General features: G+C 42.5%; 1 protein-coding gene across 13 annotated transcripts in view; it reads left to right on the top strand.

The window, feature by feature from the left end:
• The first annotated feature begins 6,010 nt into the window (after positions 1–6,010).
• Positions 6,011–18,201, top strand: part of QKI (QKI, KH domain containing RNA binding) — a 157,702-nt gene continuing 145,511 nt past the window's right edge. For 5 of the 13 annotated variants that reach the window (XM_032102466.1, XM_032102462.1, XM_032102459.1 and 2 more), the window contains exon 1: positions 6,016–6,699. In XM_032102466.1, the coding sequence (XP_031958357.1) occupies positions 6,558–6,699 (142 nt within the window). In that variant the 5' untranslated portion in view covers positions 6,016–6,557. Of the gene's footprint in view, positions 6,700–7,355; positions 9,095–18,201 lie in introns of those variants that run through there. The other 8 variants (XM_032102464.1, XM_032102461.1, XM_032102463.1 and 5 more) reach the window with 8 other exon arrangements.

Genomic DNA, 18,201 nt, shown 5'->3' with positions numbered 1-18,201 from the left:
GAGCTCAGCCCCCCCTTATCTTACACATAAGTATGTCATTCGACATTGTATTTTTAGTTACATGTAGCAAATTTTAAAAAGCTGCTGAGAGCACTACTGTAGTTGAGATGACTGCAACAATTAATATGCAGAATGTTATCCTGGATAGTTTTAAACTTAGGCATCTAGTTCAAAACAGACAGAAGGTAAAAAACCCCAAGTATGTCTGAAATAATAGCCAAGATGCCTCAATATTCTTAATTTCCAGATATGATAATACGGTAATCTTTTAAACTTGAATGTGCATTAGCTGGACTTCCACTGGTAGGTATTATATTTAGCAATGGTCAGTTCAGTGCCCCACAGATCAGGGCTGCATTTACAGCAAGACACACTCACTGCTACTCCCACTTTGCAATGTGGGGCACAGGCTGGCTCACTTATTGCTACCAAAAGTGACAGACCAGAAGCCATACGAAATTCCTCCCTGTGTGAGCACAGAGCTATACAGCTAAGGTAGTAATTTTGTAACTGCAGAGATGGAAGTGTCATATCCTAGCACACTAACTGAAGCCATGGGGCTGTGCATGGGGTTAGAAACACTGGGAAAACACTGTGTACGGTGTTTTTCAAGAGATTAGTTGGCTTCTTTTATTGACCTAGGACAAGCATCAATTACTGATAATACAACTGTAAAATGCACTAAAACAATACAAGTGTTCATAAATTATAAGGTGTAGGAATGTTATGAGCTTAGAGGCAACACATACCTTCAAAATACAGGATTCAAATATGTTCTGTAAACAGTGTTGCCCCCCCACTGTTCAATTAAAAAGATGTTATGAAGATGATAAAGTGGATAAATTTTATGTTTACAATGCAGTACCTCAGTTTAGTTTTCTCTCTGTAGCTGCTGGAATTTTTTTCTCTTCTATGCCTTGTCAGATTGCTTTTCTTTTCCTCCTTCCCACCATTTTCTGCCTTGCTCAACAACGCTGTAATAAAACTGGCATACCTGAGACTTCATTTTCATCTCCTACTGGAGAGTGTGAAACAAAACCAATCTAAACTTTGTTTTTAATGCACAGAGATTTTTCAAGAGCACAGCAGAAGCACCACCCTCTCTAGACAGACACACCTTTTCTTGTTGCTAAAATGCGATCTTTTCTAGAAAAAAGTCTGCCTAGTACTTAAAGAAACTGCATGTACAGCCACTGCATACCTATGGAAATAATCTACTCAAAAGTGCAATCTCGTAGGCAATCATTCTATGATAATCTTGAACACAGCTGTAATACATTCCACTATATATTGATTTACATCTTTCCCATGCATAACCATGACTCTCTGGTAGGTAGGTAAAGTGAAGCCCAATACAGAGATACTCCTGCCTTCCCTAATTACTGAAAGTTACACAAAATGCTTAGTATTTTATCAAGCAGAATTTAGTCCCCTCCATCCTATCCATGTAACAGCATCCTGCAGCAGTAACTTAAGATACATGAAATAAAGACCTTACCAAGAAAGCTGACAGGTACAAGATTTAGGTCAAAAGTGGAAAAATACTTACTTGTTTTACTTTTTTCTCCCCAGCTTAATGATTGCCTAATTAATACACAACCACAGGAGCAAAGAGAATGTAGCTCTTCCTACTCTTGTGTAAGTTGATGAATCACAAAGGTATCTCTTCTTCTGGCTCCTTTATTCCAGACTGAGGAAGAGCCAGTTCTACCAGGAGTGATACTGTGGGTTACTACACCCTTCTTCACAGTTGTGGTACAGCTTGAAGTAACTGAAGTATAAGAGATACAAATCTGAATCCTTCCAGACTAAGGTGTGCTTAAAACCTGTATCTTTCAGTTCTTCAGCAATGACATAACATCACTAGTGGACAAATATAGGCATTATCTCTTCCAGGATTACACAGAATACTTGCACATGTCCCTTTTGAAAACTACACCATCTGCTTATTACTTTGAATGACACACTACTATAGCTTCTGCTTGAAAAGTTACCTGTCAAGTTTGCCTTAATGTCAAGGGAAGCATGTTTTTGTTGTCAAACACAGCGCAGAATTTTCATGTAATTGGTCCTTGAGATTTTTAGTTTGGCTCTAGACCTTATTCTGTTAAGGCACTCATCACCTTGCAGAAATAAATGTATTTCAGATGTTCATCTGGTTTTGGGCATGTTTGGTTACAGTAGCTACAGTCTTGTACACCATGAACGATTCAATACTGAATCACACACACAGTATTTTTTTTTTCAAGTGACTGTAATGGGTGAGTGAAGAATTGCTTCTTTTCCTAAAGAAGTGTAGTACAGCATATTGGTACCTTCCTGTTACAGACAGCATCGCAGAAGGCTGATGACATCCAACAGCCTATGCCTATGATTTGGTCAACAGAGACATTGGAAGTAATAGCCAACACTCTTGAAAGAGCTTCCCAGTAGTCATTAGCCTTTGCCTCTATTTCCAAAGGTGTTATCAGCTATGAACATTATAGCAGTAATTGAATTTGCTTTTTATGATCATTGCAGGCCTTTACTGTAATACACAGAGGCCGCTGCTGGCATTATCGTAATCCTTCTAACTTTGAGATTAGATTAATGCAATAAAACTTCACCTTAAAAGAGAAACTGTTGGAGAATACTACAGGTTACATGATACAAGAAGGGCTACCTAGACGAAAACACAAGTGCTGAAGATAGGCACTTCTGCTTGTGTCTAGATAGAAGTTAAGACATTGGGTAGTTACCTAAAGAACCTTACAAGACCACAGGACCTGGTTATCTTGAAACAGACTAAGCAACCTCTATCTCCCTGCCCCCTCCCCTTCCCTGATATTAACACCACACACCTCTCCCCCATACCCACAGAACCTGTTTACCCAGCCCTCTATCATGTCCTCCCCCCAGCCTTTTTCCCCCATGGGAAAACTGCAAAATTGAGAGAGTGCAAAAGTATTTCTACTGTCTCAGTAGATCAGGCTGTAGTCATGGCAGTCTTGATGGGAGCTGTACCTTCAGCTCTTTAACCTGAATTAATTCAACTTTCATCTCCCAGGAACTCTTAAAACTCCCTTTCTTACAATGTGGGAGTATGGGAAGGTAAAGGCAGAGAGCAGAACATAAGGTATGCTGAGAGGGGCTTTCAGGTAGCTTTTTTGGTTTTCACTGTATACTTGCTAAAGATATCATGCTGATTTGTCTATTTGAAACCAATGATGAGGTTTCTGCATTTTATTAAAACATTCAGCTTTTCCAAGGGCTTTTTTCTAAAGACTTAAATTCTGAGTTTTGAGGTATTTATGGAAAAAGTCAAGGATGAGAACTTTTCCTGTCATTTGCACCTAATTAAACGGGCAGCTTCATTAAGTAGCTTTGCCTCAATTTCTGTACTGTTCTGACTGAGAAAATAATTCAGATTAGCAACCAAGCAAACTAGAGATTGAATCACTGGCATGGGTGATTCCACAAGTGTTGGCGTGCACCATCTCATTCTCCACTAAATAAGCACAAAATAAATACTTTAGGACAAACTATATTGTTCCTGTTAGTAGGTTACTGGTGTTACTGCACAACAACTTGTGCTGGTATTTCTTACCTCGTATTGTCTGCTTATATTCGAGCACTGGAAACTCTTTATGTCCAGGAAGCAATAATGAAGTGGTATGGGAACAGCTGCACCAAATCTGCTGAAAAAAAGTCTCCATATGCTATTTTTACTGTGAGAATCATCAGTCCAGAACAATTATTCTAACATCATCTACATTTATCTAATTTTAAGATGAAAGCTTGCTGTTCAGCAGATGCCCTTAATCAAATGGAAGGATTCGACAGCACGGTTTCTCAGGGTTAAAGAGAGCCTTCGTTCACCAGTTAAAAATTAGCAAGAAAGGTCTACAAAAATGCATCATTGTCCAGACTGGTCTACAAGAAGTAAAAAGATGGCAATTTTGTTAAGCGTGTAAGGTGGTATTTTAGCTTGTCACAATCTTAAAACAAGGTTGGAAAAGAGCAAACACAATCATGTTACTAAATAGAAACTGCATTGTTTTGTCATCCATAACCATACTGCGGTGTGCTGTGGGCATGCTATTGATGAACTAAGAATCTATATTTAAAAAAATGGTTTGTAACACTGCTATTCTTTGACAACAAGGATAATATTTTCTTACTGAACATACAATTTTTTTAAGGATAGAAGCAGTATGACTGACTTACCTTACATAAGCGATTAATTTCTACTAATGTAAACAAAACCCTAAAATGAAATAAAAACTCCAGTGTCCAAATAATGAGCTCTATCTACACGTTTGAAGGGGAAATATACAATGAACACCGGATATGCATGCAATGGAACATGCAATAATCCAAGTCATTTTAATTGTTATGAGAACTATGCATCCTCTACATTTTTGTCAATGCACATCTTTCAGGAAAAGCAGAGTTAACACTGCTTGATAATACCCAATGACACTGTACTCCTGTCAAGATGACGTGTCTCTGTTTCTTTTTAGTTTAGGAAGCATTATTCATTGCCATTAACCTAATATTGAAAGGATCTTCAAATACTGTGTAGTACGTATCGAAATACATTTGAATTTTTCACAGAACTTCAAGCAGGAGCTAGACTTTGTACCTAATCCTATGAAATATGACTGTTTTCAGCGAGCTACGTGAAGAATGCAGCGGTTTTTATCCAGCTTTGTAACAAAAGCTCTACCAAGCTACCGCAAACTGCCTCAAAGCTTCCTGACAGCCTCTTAAGTGCTAAACACCAAGTAAGAACACCGAGTAGGTGCGTGGGTAAGGAGGAATACGTACAAGCAACCCCGTCGCGCTGCTTTGCCTCTGCGGCTACAGTGGATGGAGCACGTTAATTTTGGTTCTGGCTGCCGGACACCGCTGCTCCCGTCACGTTTCCCATCCAAACCCGTCAAACAAGCCACGGCTGATGCCAAAACGCGGCGCTGCCCTACAAGCAACAAGGGCGACGCACAGCCTTGCCGAGGAGGCTCGGGCGGGAAGGAGCTCAGCGGGCTGGGATACGGCCCGGGCTACCGACCGGGGCAGGCGCTGCGCAATGCCCGCCGCAGGTCGGGGGGCCGGGGGAAGGGCCGGCCGTGCCCGGCCGGGGCAGCGCCACAGCGGACGGATCTCGACCCTCTCCGCGCCCCGCGGGGCCCGCCCGCGGCCGCCCGGTACTGGCGGGGCCCCGCAGCCGGGGTGAGCGGCTCCCGGCAGCCCCGCTTCTCCCTCCTCGCCCCCGCGCGGGGCCGGTCAGCGGCTGGCTCCCGGGGCACTGTGGCGGCTTCCCCGCGGTTCCGCGCTCCCCGCCCGCCCCCGCGGCCCCGGGACCGACCGGGAATCGCTCGTCGCGCCGTCCGCACCGCCCACCGCCCGCGCGCGCAAGCGCGGCCGCAGCCCCCGCGCGCGCCTGCCCGCCCCCCGCCGCCGCCGCCGCCGCCACGCGCGACCGGGGCCGTGCGGAGCGGCGGGAGCGCGCGCGCCCCGGCGGGGCTCTCCCCGCCCCCGGGGGGGGCGCGCACGTGACCCATCCCCGCCCCGGAGGTGCCGCGACGCGACTTTGTTTGGGAGAGTTCCGTGCGCGCGCGGCAGCTGGTTCCCCTCCCCGCCGCCGCCCCGGGCCCCCGGAGCGGAAGGGAGGCAAGGAGGGAGGGACGGCTGTGGCTCCGCCAAGCGGCGCTGCCGCCGCCGCCGGGCAGCGGCCTCCCCGCCCCTGGTCCCGCCCCCGGCGTGTCCCACCCCCGCGGGCCCTGCCCCCTCCCCTCCTGCCGCCGCCGCCGCTGCTGCCAGCGCAGCCTGAACTGAAGCGAACTCCGGAGCGAACTGAGGAGAAGTGAGGAGGCGGCGGCGGGGCTGAGACTCACCAGCCACAGGCGGCGGCGGCGGCGGCGGCAGCGGCGGGAGGGCGGGAGGCGGAGAGGAGGAGGAGGAGGAGGAGGACACGCCAGGCGCAGCGCGGCGGCAACAACAGCAGCAGCGGCGGCGGCGGCGGCAACAGCGGGGAGACACCGGCGGCGGCTCCTCGGAAGCGGCAGCCGCGCCAGCAGCGCCCGCCCGCCCCGCGCGTCCCCTCCCTCCCTCCCCCGCCGCGGAGACTGGGGGCAGCGCCGAGAGGAGAACCGGGCTCAGCGTGTGTGTGCGCGGGAGGAGGAGGAGGAGGAGGAGGGGGGACACACCGAGGACTGCGCCGGCCGAGGGCGCACGGAGCAGGGAAGCGGCGGCGGCACCGAGAGGCGGCGGCGGCGGATCCTCGTGCCCGGAGAGGAGGGCGCAGCCCGCACGGGGGTTTCTACCGAGTTTCCTCTTTTTTTTCCTTTTTTTTTTTCTTTTTTTTCGGTCCCTGGGAGTCAGCGGCGGGTCTGCGTTTGTCTCCGGATTTGAATCCTCCTCCTTCTCCTCCTTCCTCGGGGAAGCTCCCCTCCCCGCCCCCTCCCCTCCCCCACCGCCTCCCTGCCCGCCCGGATCCAGCCGGGCGCCCCGTGCCGCGGTCGCGTTGCTCGGCGGAGCTGCTGCGGGCGCTCGCCGTCTCTGCGCGGGCTTGGAATATGGTTGGGGAAATGGAAACCAAGGAGAAGCCGAAGCCGAGCCCCGATTACCTGATGCAGCTGATGAACGACAAGAAGCTGATGAGCAGCCTCCCCAACTTCTGCGGGATCTTCAACCACCTCGAGAGGCTGCTGGACGAAGGTAAAAGCACTCGCCCGGCCGCCCCCTCCCCCGCCCCGCCGCCCTGCCCTGCCTCCCCCGGCCCGGGGATCCCGCTCGGCCCCCCGGCCCGGCCCGGCCGGGCGACGGGGGCGGCCCGGGGCCTGTTCCGCTCTCCCCGCTGCTCCCCGCACGCTCCCGGCCCCGGCTGGGGAGCCTAAAACAAAGGGGAAGTGCGGGCTCTCCCCTCCCTGGCCGCCGTCGCGCGGTGCCGAGGGACTCGGGGAGCGAGTGGGAGGGGAGAGGCAGCCCTGGCCGCACGGGTCCTCGAACCCCCCGGAGGGTTTTCCCCCTTATTTTTCCTTTTTTTTTTTTTAACCCTTTTCCGCACTATTTCCTTAAACCGGGGGAAGGGTAACTACAGCACGGAGGGAGGGAACGAGGACAGGAGCTCAGGAATGCGCTCTGGGGGAAGGCAGGGAGGAGGGGAAAGGCTGGCTGGCGGCTGGCGCTCCCCTCCCTCCATCCCTCCCTCCCGTGGCGGCGGGGGACACGGGGGTCCTGCCGGCGCCCTCGGAGCGCTCCGCCGCCCGGCCCCAGGGCCCCCGCCGGGGGGGCGGGGGGTGTTTGGTTTCGAGATTTGGCTGTTCTGGAAGCTGCTTGGACTTGAATAACTAAGGCGGAGGGGGGCTGAGCTCCTTTTTCACCTCCAGATCCACCCCACCCCGAACTGGCCACAAACTAATTACATTTTCCTATATCGCAAGGGAAGCGAGTAAATTGTTCTCTCAGCTATCTTTACCTTTTAAAGAAGCTTAACTTGAAAGACTCCTACGTGTGACTTTAGTGAAGTGGGAGAAACAAAAAGGATTACGAAATTGCCTGGTCCGCTCCTGCCAAACGTCCATCCCGGCACCGCACCCGCTCCTGGCGCGGGGCGAGGCCCCCCCAACCCCCCAATTTTTCGCTAAATAACTTTGTTTAAGGCTAAGCTTTCATAAATAAATAATCACATTTTAGAAATTAAAAAGAAAAGTACGAGCTGGGAAGTTACGGTGTCCCATATGTTTTCCCACTACAGTAACAGACCCACTGTGTATTAAAAATTAGGTGAAACGCTTGTTCTTAGTATTTTAAATTCGCCTTATAGTCGGGTTCACAGGTTTGTTTTTTCTTGTCAGAGGCATTTCCTTTCCTTCCAATTTAAACCTAGGCTTTCTGGAGAGTTAGACCTGTTTGTTTAATAGTATTTGATAGCTTAGTAGAATATGATATGACCATAAATTATTTATACAGTTTCACCTTGTTGGGATTCTTAGTATGAAGTACTGATTTTCGAGATTTTGAGTTGGGGTTCTTGTTTGCGGATGTATTCCACCTCACTAAAAGAAGTTTGGGAAGTTGTTGACCTCGGAAGATGAAAGAACTGGTTATATCTGGTAGAACAACTCCCCGCCCTCTGCCAAGACTGTAAAAATGAGATAGCGACTGTAGTACGACACAAAAATAGCATGTTGAGAAAATGCTACCTTCGGAAATAAGTGATAGAGGAGTTTAAAAAACCCTAAACAAAGGGTGAAGAATACTGAAATATGGATTGTGGGAAGCATTATAGTAGGACCATCTGTTTTTATTTTCAAGACACTTGGAGGAGTTTGAATTTACATTAGAGCAAATATGGACATGAAAAGCAAAACTATTTAAAACTTATGTTCTTGGTCACCACAGTGAACAACCTCTTCAGAGTAGGTAGATTTACAAAAAACACCAAGAAGAAACTTGACTGAGAAGACTCCTTTATAGCACAAATGAGCCTTTCAGAGGCTTGATAATGGATTTTTAAATTCCTGAATCTCTTCAATGTAATGTATTTGGCCAGAGGAGGCCTGAAGCTGTTTTTTTATTTTCAGAGAACAAAAGGAAGAAAAACATTTCCCGATGTGAAAAGGACACTGAAAAAGGAATGCCTGAAATACATCTTGTCATATATTTTGAAATACTGAAAACTCTGGAAGTCTGTTTCCAAAGTATTGGAGTTCCAAAACGAGGGCTCTTGAGACACTTGCTGAAAAAGTTTAAGGACTGTGTTGGAACTATTCTTCACGCTCTTCTTCAAAAGAAAAGCAAATAAAATACTCTCTGTGTTCCTAAATGGTCTCTGGAAGAAGCCTGCTATCCCTTTAAGCTTTTCTGCTTTTCCTGTTTACGTTGGCAATTGGGTGGAAGTATTGTGGAGGCAGAAAACTTTTTGGAATGTTGAAAAAAATGTTTCATGCAAATCTAGTAAATTGCTTCAAGACTTCAAAATTTGAACACTAAGGGGCGCCAGTTATTTTTTTTTCTGAGGCGTAATTCCGCGAGCACCGAGTATTGACTCGGGCAGTAAAATTATCAAATCGACGGCAAAGAATGACAAAATACTTGTGGATTTGTGCAGGTATCTGTATTTGCATGGACTTCCATGTATTGTATGCTTCCAGGCAGTATTACATAGGTGGAATGGGCAGTAGCAATGAACAGCCGAGGAGTTCGAATAACTGTTTTGCTGTATAACACCTATCGTGGTTACCAGTGGGGGCTGTGTTAAATGTCTTGAACTCTATGCTCCACTGACATCCTCCAGCAGAGGAGTTTAGTAATAGCGAATTACAGGTTTGCTAGAAAAATCTGCAGGATTTAATTTGCTTAACTTAAAAGTGTATTATTTCATAGTTTCATCAGTTGTTTCCTGGCACCCTTGAGAATACCAAGTATATGGGGCAAGTGTGTGTATATATAGGTATATATAATCTAAAAATAAAGTTACGGGGTTCACATTCCCTCTTTGCCTCCTCCACCCTGTCATTTGATTTGCTTCTTCTAGTTTGTTGTTTTGTGCTTTAGGTAGGTGGGGTTTTTTTCTTTAGTTACTATACAACCATTTTCCTGAAGGTTTTGTTTATGCTTGAGAAGAATAATATTATGATCAGCCATTGTTTTTTATTTTGTGTGCTGATCAAAATGAAGAAATAAAGTCACAGCCCTAAGAATTCAAACAAATAAAAGGTGGGATTGCTTTCCCTACTGGAATGCTAGGGTGGGTTTTTTTATTATTATTTATTTATTGTTACATGCCATGTCAGTATTTAAAAACAGAGCTCAAAGGGGCTTCTGTTGTGATGACTTCTTGTAACTGTGTGCAACAAGAGATAGAAAGGGACCTGTGAAGGTGAGCAGTACATCTAATCCGGTTAGGTTACAGAATATACGTCTGCTTTTTTGGGGGGCATTTCTACGCTGTGTGTATTATCCAAAACATGTTTTCCTTTCTGAACTCTATCCTACTTTTTGATCTTTGAAAATTTTAGTGCTTAACTTAGTAGATGGTCTCTGTCTTGCACCATTTTGTTTTTGAAGATTAGCTTAAATGTAAGAAGTGTATTGGGAAACCTTTTTTTTTTTTTAATAAAAACTACTGTCATAAAATGTGAAAGTCACAGTTTTGTTTAGGTTACGGTTATTTTTCCATATGCGTGCTTTTAACTTCTTATGTGTAAATAAGGCTTCTGTGGATTAACAAGGATGTTTAAAGAGCACATCATAATAACTAGGAAGCTGAATTGTTTTTATCAGACTAGTGCAAACCTGTGGGAAGAGAGGGTTCTTCCTGAATGTGGAATAGGCTGTATTTCCTGTAATTGTTTGCACCATCAAATGTGACCTGATTTTTTTTTTTGATTTTTTTTTTTCTGCTTAAGCTTCTGAGATACTAACTTTTATGATCTTAACCTAGATTGTTTTTTTTCTGACAACTTGTATATTTTAATAATCCTCTTTGTGGACAGTGAATAGAGTTGTACTTATTTTCTTGCACTATTTTTAAAAACTAAATTGGACATTTCAAAGTCCTCAGTAGCACGCTGACAGATTGAATTTAATGAGGTACTTCAGTTGTGTCCTTTCAGGAGGCTGTGAGCAAATGTGCCTGAACTATTAACTGAGATCTGAATAGTCTTAATTTTTAAATTTACATTTTGTTTTCTTGAACCTGTAAGTGGTTAGACTCTTGCACCTGATTGGACTGTACACAGATCAGATCTGTGGTCTGAACTGTTTTCAAAAAGAGATTGAGGCGGACTTTATGAAGAATTCATTTTGCCTTGGTAACCTATACCTCAAAAACTTACATCTTCCCTTCAAAACTGCGTTGAAGGTGACTTAAAAGCATGTCTACATCTAAATGTAGATTAAACCATGCATCTACCTATTGGAGGTAAATTTAATTTTGTGTCAAATAGGCTGCCTCTTTTTTGTCTACCAGGTGTAGTAAACCTAGTGTAAAAACATCTAAGTAGACAATATGAGGATCATTTTTTCTTGAATATTGTGCTCTCTGTTTAATTTGCTCACTGAGAAAAGTGCATGTGAACTTGGAGGGCCCAGTGCTCAAGAGTGCAGTTTTTGTGTCAGTCCAGTTCTATGAGCCAAAACGTCTGCTTGAAGTAAGGCTGAAGAACTGTGTTCTGGTGTTGTAAATGAATTCTCTCTGAGAAGTTATCTAGTTACTTTTGTACATGACCTTATTGTTTGTGATTATGTAAATGCAGCTTAGCTAGGGTTTTGCTGACTTGTCAGATTTGATGGAGGGGCACTGGCCACATTAGCATGTCAGTTTTTTCAGTTGTATCAGGTCTTGCAATAAGCCTCCATTATTTCATTTAAAATGTGCTTCTTTATGCAATATTCAGGAATGAATATTCTTTGGGATAAAGTTGTTATGAAAGGTGTTTGCCGAGAGAGTCTCAGACTAATTTTTAAACTTGGTGTATTAATGTTAAAATTGTCAAAACAGCATGCCACAAGAGCATTGAGTATTGTTTGTGTGCTGTCTATCATTAGTACTCTTTTGAATTTGGTTCTTTAATAATCTCTAAAATTTAATGGTCTGAGGTGTTTTTCTGATTTATGAATGTGTTGTAATAACAAGATTGTAATGCTTCTAGAACTTGTATTCAAAAACCTTGTGAGAGCTATTTTGGGGTGAGGGTGTTTGGTTATTTTTTGGCGGAGGGGGGGAGTGGGTTTAATACCTTGGCACAGCCTCTTATAACATCAAACCAAAAGCTCCATTGCACTTAAGAAATAAGTGTGGCGGTTTTTTTTTGGCTTGTGGAAAATATTTAAAACGGCAACAGTTCAGTTCTTTTTAAAATACGTTATTTTTGGAGCTGTATCTGCAGCATTTATAGGATTGCAGTCACCTGGCTTGTAACTAAAAAAAGGGTATTTTTTTGACTGATAACAAGTTTTTAAGTTAGTAAAACAGTTATTTTAAGCTCATGCTTTGAAAGCTTACCAATAATTGCTTGTTAAAATATCTGTCTTAGGGTGTTTGTTTTTTTTAAATAAGAATAGCCACAGTAGACTTAGTTCTATGCAGGAGGTGCTGACTTGTTAAACTGGAAGAGGCCTGTTCGAATTTACTGTTTTTGTTTAGTGCTACTTGTTCATTAAGGTTGGAATTGAGTTGTATTTTCCTCCTCTGAAATTGAATGCAGTAATTTCAAAAATAACTGGTGTCATACAAAAATCTCTTGCTATGGTTAGAAAAACTGACCAAGTGCCGATTACTTTAGGGAGTGGCATGGCACGCAGCACTTTCGTAATGCACAAGGGGAAGAACTGGAGGTGTATTGGTTAATGTTGTAGTAAAAGGGGAAAAAAAACCCCTAAACCAACCACCACCAATTGAGAAAAACTCTACAGATTTTAAGAGAGCGCTTAGAATGTCCTGATTATGAAAATGAAGTTTACGTGCATCAAAAGATGGAAAGAAATTACTTATGTTTGATGGGTGCTGTGGGTGTGAAGAGAAGGCTAGTCATGAAGTGGATGGTGAGTTTTGTGGGTTAGTAATGTTTTTGACTAGGTTATCTGTTTCAGTCATTCTTAGGCTAAAACTTTTTTTCCTCTTGAGTACACTATACAATGCCAGGACAGGAATGGGATGCTTACAATAATTTGAGTTGTGTAGACTTCGTTAGAAAAGCAAGTACATTTGAATTGTTTTTAATTGCTGTCTGTAACAGTAAAGTGTTCTCCATTTTTGAGAATGCACACTGATGCAGGTATCCTATTAATTAGATGTATTATTAGACACTGGTCTGGTATATTTCTGTGGCCGACAGGATAGACCTGTGTTAATGTTAATTATCAGACCATCCTGACAGCTCAGGCTGATTGAAGTACAGCAGGAGTCTGCCATGGAAACTGATGGTTTATATTTGACTGCTTATATGGAATGTTGGGGGGGGCGGGAGAGGGGGGAGATGGGGGAAATGCCTTGCCAGGAAAGTTGTGAACTAATGAAATGACCTCACTCGCTGACCCTTGTCTTTATTGAAACATAACTCACGACTTCTCATTTGTGCTGTGTGAATTTTTCTGTATTGATTTTAGTCAGAATGCGAACTATGAAGATCTTCTGTTGATTTTGACATTTTACAGAAATTTAATAACCCAGTGCTTAGAAAACTAGTAAGAACAATAAAACTGCCAGTGTTTTTAATCTCACTATGCAGTTGGTTATGTCAGTAGAAGTGCCACACAAGCTGCACCTGTGGCTTGCTAACAGGAGGATCGGTGCTTGTGAGGTACATCGAAACTACTGTCTGAATCCTGAAACAGCTAATAGGTGTAATGTTTATGGTCTGAATTATATACCTTTGCTTTGCTAAGACGAAGAGTGGGGTTGCTGAAAGTTAGGCAACGTTACATTTTTACTTTTGACTTCAGAAAATACCCTGTGTAACCCTGTACAATGCAGTCAAAGTAATGTCCAGGTTTGTGTTTCTTTTGGTTGTTTTTCTTGGAAACATTTCATGGAAGTGGAGTTAGCTTTTTAATAGCAGAGCTTAGATTTTTTGAGACAATTTATGCACGAATGAACAAAACAGCTGTGACAACACTAAAGAGAAATAATATCTGGCTTCATTAGCAGAGGTGCTCCTCCACTTTGTTATTCTTGCTTCCATTAGAAAGTATCTTTTGCAGGCTAGCTGCGTGTCTGAGAACAAGACAGCACAAGTTAAAGTGGAGTTGTGTTACTTAAACCTCTGTTGTCTGAGTTTGGCACTTGAAGTTGCAGCTTTTGTGATCTCTGCAGTTATTTTAGCAGGTGTCAGTGATGGGAATGAGTGTGGTAATACTAATGGGATTTTTTATTTATTTTATTCTCACGGTTTGAAATAGTGTAGAAATTGAGAATACATTTTCAGTTACTTTTCATTTGAGAATTGATTTTTTTTTGTACTTGGTGTCAAATAGTAAATTTTGTTTTTCAGTTCAGTGCAAAAAATTTTTCTTTTAAAGGGGAATGGCAGTAGGTAGCTATTGATGTGTTTTAATGTTTTTGGTGGTGCATAGTTGAGTAGCACCCTGGAAGTCAATTTTTTTAATTGCTTTAAAAAATATTTTTGACTGTTTTGTGTCTGCACTTGGATCCTTTTGCTTTGCTCCATTCTGTAGTTTGAGGGATTTTCTGTGTTTCCAGTACCAGAGCGAGGTTTTGATACTTTGTACTGTAATTGCAGTGCTGCAGGAAGTGCCCATGTGGGAAGGTGCTCAGGATACCCGTTTTTAGAAGGGATAAACCATGAAGCACTTTGCGTGATAACTCACTGAAATCTGAGGGTATTAACAGCTGGAACAGTTAACACTTCAGTGGTGTATAACCTTATAAATGTTGGTGTGTCTTTAAGACTTGATTTGAAAAGTAAAAACATCCCGGCATGATAAGCAATTAAAATCTTGTTACTTTGCTGGGAAGTTACTTCTACGTAATCTAGGGAGTAATGCATCAGAATGGCTGCTGATGTCAGTGCAGAGACAGGGGAAGATAATACAGTACTTTATACCCTTATCTGGTGGATCAGTTTCTGGCTTAAAAGGTCAGCTGATATTCTGTACTGGTCAGGGTTTTTTTTGAGTTTGTTTTTGTCTGGTGCTGGCTTTCTTTTCAGATGGCTCAGAGCTGTGATCTCACTCCCCATATGTGATCTCAGAGTAGTTGTGTTGGCACAGTGGCTGAGGTGGCTCGATAGTGACGATGTAGAGCAGTGCCGTGGGGAGGGAACTGCATTTGCTTAAACATTTACTTAAAAGTCTGAAGCTCCCGATTGATGTCCACTGATTGTGGATCTGGTCCATTCAGAATTTTAAGGATGTGCTTATTTGCAGACTAGCTGACACTAGATGGAAGTCAGACTTTGCTGAATTCTTTAAATCCTTTAGCTGTTGAAATAATGAACCTTTTTGGTATTTTTTTTCTAATTCTGATTAAAGAACTGATTTAGAAATCTCTGTAACCATTAGCTGGTCAAACTGTCCTTTCCTAGCTACGGTATATTTTTTTCATTAATGTGTAGGAGATGGCAGGTGCCTGAAATTTTAAAAAGTAAGCAACAGATCTGCTAGCACAAGTATTAATACAAACTTAATGTTCTGGTTCATGTGTTTAAATGGCAGCTAAACCAAAGCATTCAGCTCATGTTGCATAATGCTTCCATTTATTTATCAGACTTCAAAGCAGTAGCAAATCAGTTAATATTCTTCTCAATGCAGCTTAATCTAATAACCTGCAAATAATTATATTAAAAGTTGATGCATAATTTTCAACTTTTAGATGCAGAGCAAGCCAAATCCACTTCTCTTTGCTGTGAATATCTTAGGTTTCTGTGCAGGAACAGGGAGGAGGAGAAGACAAGAAAACAATGCTCTGACCCGATGCTGTTTGCTTTTGAGCGGTATTGCTGATCATACTGCTTTTAGTTAGTTTCGGTTTGTCTCAATTTGAAGGAGCATGAGCTGCACCCCTCCAGCATAAAGCAACATGGACAGTTTCTCAGAAAGTTGTCTCAGTCATCAACCCCCGCCCAAACTTACAGAATAACTTTGCCTAAATACTACATGTACAATCTGTTGTCAGGCGTGTTCTCGTAACAGTTGGTTTGTGTGCTAAAGTTGAAGGTTAAAATGCTGTAATAGGCCCAGCTGTCTTGTTTAAAGTGTGATGTTTTTGCTGTGAAGATTGGCTGTGCAGTGAGAAAGTGGTGTGTGTGTTAGACGTTGGTAGAGACAAGTTGTTGATAGTTCTTTAATTGCTTAAGTATCTTATCATCTATAAAGATAAGTATAGTCAGAGAGGCTCGTATACAGTCAGTTTACAAGGGAATTACTGCTGCTTTAAATCACTGGAGGCTTTTATGGAAATCTGATACTGCCTCTGAATCAACCTGAAGCAGGACTCGTTATGCACATTCTTTTGTTCCCACTTTTCATGTAGTTATGTCAACTTTGTGCTCAAATAGACTTGAACAAAATCTGAGCACAGATGATGTGGTAGGGATCAGAAATGAATTCTAACCAAGGTTCTATCAGGAAGATTGATTATATGTGTATTAAAACATCTTCAGAGGGAGAATGATACTTTAGTATCTCAGGTATAAAATCAGTGACTGTAATTGTGTATAGAAGGGAATTATATTTGGCTGTTTTAATAACATGTTTAGAGAGATTTGAGTCATATTTTGAAATTTCTTGCAGTGGTTTTGTGTTCATTCTGTGGATAAATTTTATTTTTGTGACGAGACTAGCACAGTTTTTTATATTAAAAAAAAAAAACCAACCAAACAAAAAAAAAAAAAACAAAAAAAACCAAACCCAGAGAAAACATTACCTAAAGATCAAATCCACCTTCGGAGGGAAAAAAAGAACAACTGGTTTTTTTGAGAAAAGCTTTTTAAGGTTACAAACTTCAAAAACTTTTTTAGAGACCTGTGGCATTTAAGATACATACTGACATTTTGAGGGGGAGGAGGGGGAAAACATCTCGATATCATCTTAATTATAGGGTTAATTGAGGTTAAATTCTGTATGTATCCAGATATTTCCAACTTCGAATAATTCAGGTGTAGCTTCCAGGGAAGGAAGGGACTGTGTGGAAGCTTTGTCTGTAGGTGATGGGGTACATAAACTTAGTGTCTATTGATTTAGTAACTGTATCTTATTCATAACTGTTCATGAGGAATCATGTTGGTTCCAAATGGGAGGTTTAATGCACACTGGGGGCACTTGGTAGTGCTGAATTTTAATACTGTTAAGTGTCTTCAGCAAGGTATTCTTGCGTCAGCCTTGGATTAACATAGGATGAATAACAGAGCAATTCATCAGCTAGGCAGCTCTGAAGAGTGTCAGCAAGAAAGCTGACGATGATGAATTGGGGAGAAATGGATGCTGCAGTAGATGGCTGCTCCAGCCAGCGCTGGGGTGTTGAGGGATGGCAGTTGGTATTTAGGTGTACGCTGAGTAATTAAGTGAGGAGGGACCGAACGCTTTTGCTCAGCTGAAGAGAGAAGAAAAAGAAACGTGTCCCTTCTACAGTCCAAAAAGGTTATGAAATTCAACAGCTTAAAATGACAGATGGACAACTGCTTTTTTAATTCATTGAAAAAGATTACATCAGTCTTTATTATTGATAAATGTGAGTTATGTTTTGAAGACAGACTTGTGAACTTCCCTTCATCTTTGCAGGCTCAGCAACCTTATATGGCATCAAAAATTTGCATAAATTAATTTTGAGGCAGATTTAGTTTATTCTGGACTTAATTTTCCTTCACGTTCTGTGTTAGCCTTTCTTAGAGCTCATGGCTTTCAGTTACTTTGTTACTTCAATTACTGGTTACTTTCAGTTTTAATTTTTAATTTTTTCCGTTTCAGGATAAAGAAAATAGTTGGGATTTGGAGGGGGGATTTTCTTCCATCAGCCTAATAGCATAACTAAATGGTTTTTGTCATGTGCACAGGTCTTTCTAATCCCATTTAGTATGGTTTGTAACAGAATTGTTTTTGACTGCTTTTTGTTATATTGTTGAACACTTGATACATGGAGAACTGTTTAAAGTAATAATATTCAACTCTTCTACTTTATTCGGGCTCCTCATATGGATTTTTTTCTGACTGCTGATTGACTTTAGGTTACTAAACCGGTATGTACAGGCTTTTGGAGCCCTGAGCACAATTCAGTACTGAAATCTGTATCAAAGAAACATTTCAGTATGTTGTATAGCAGTCATAACTAGTATAGTGTAATGGTATTTTATAGTATAAATCGTTGCACAGATTAAACTACATTTCTAGTATGCTTTTCTGGATTTAGCATCTGGGCTGCTGAAAGTTTTGAGGAGTTGTTAATAACTAAAATGTATTCATGAATAATCGGAAGTATATTGTGATGTCTCCTTCTTCAAACTTTTATTTTGTGCTCTTAGTTTTAAATTTCAGATAAAAGATGGGATACTAATAAAGCACTAACATTTAAGGAACTTTTTGTCTTAGTCTAGTCATGGGTGAGTGGTTTCTCATAGGATGTAATACAGCTGAAGCACAACTTAACCTGCTATAAGCTTTTATCTTTTCCCACACCCTCCCCTACCATGGAAAGTTGGGACTTCTTTTCCCTCCATGGAAAGTGAAGGAATTGCTAAATATTGCTAGGAATGAAACCTG

Source organism: Corvus moneduloides, chromosome 3 (genome assembly GCF_009650955.1).
Source record: "Corvus moneduloides isolate bCorMon1 chromosome 3, bCorMon1.pri, whole genome shotgun sequence".
In the NCBI taxonomy this organism is placed as follows: Eukaryota; Metazoa; Chordata; class Aves; order Passeriformes; family Corvidae; genus Corvus; species Corvus moneduloides.
The sequence above is the reverse complement of the archived record's forward strand: the minus strand, read 5'-3'. Positions and strand labels throughout refer to the sequence as shown.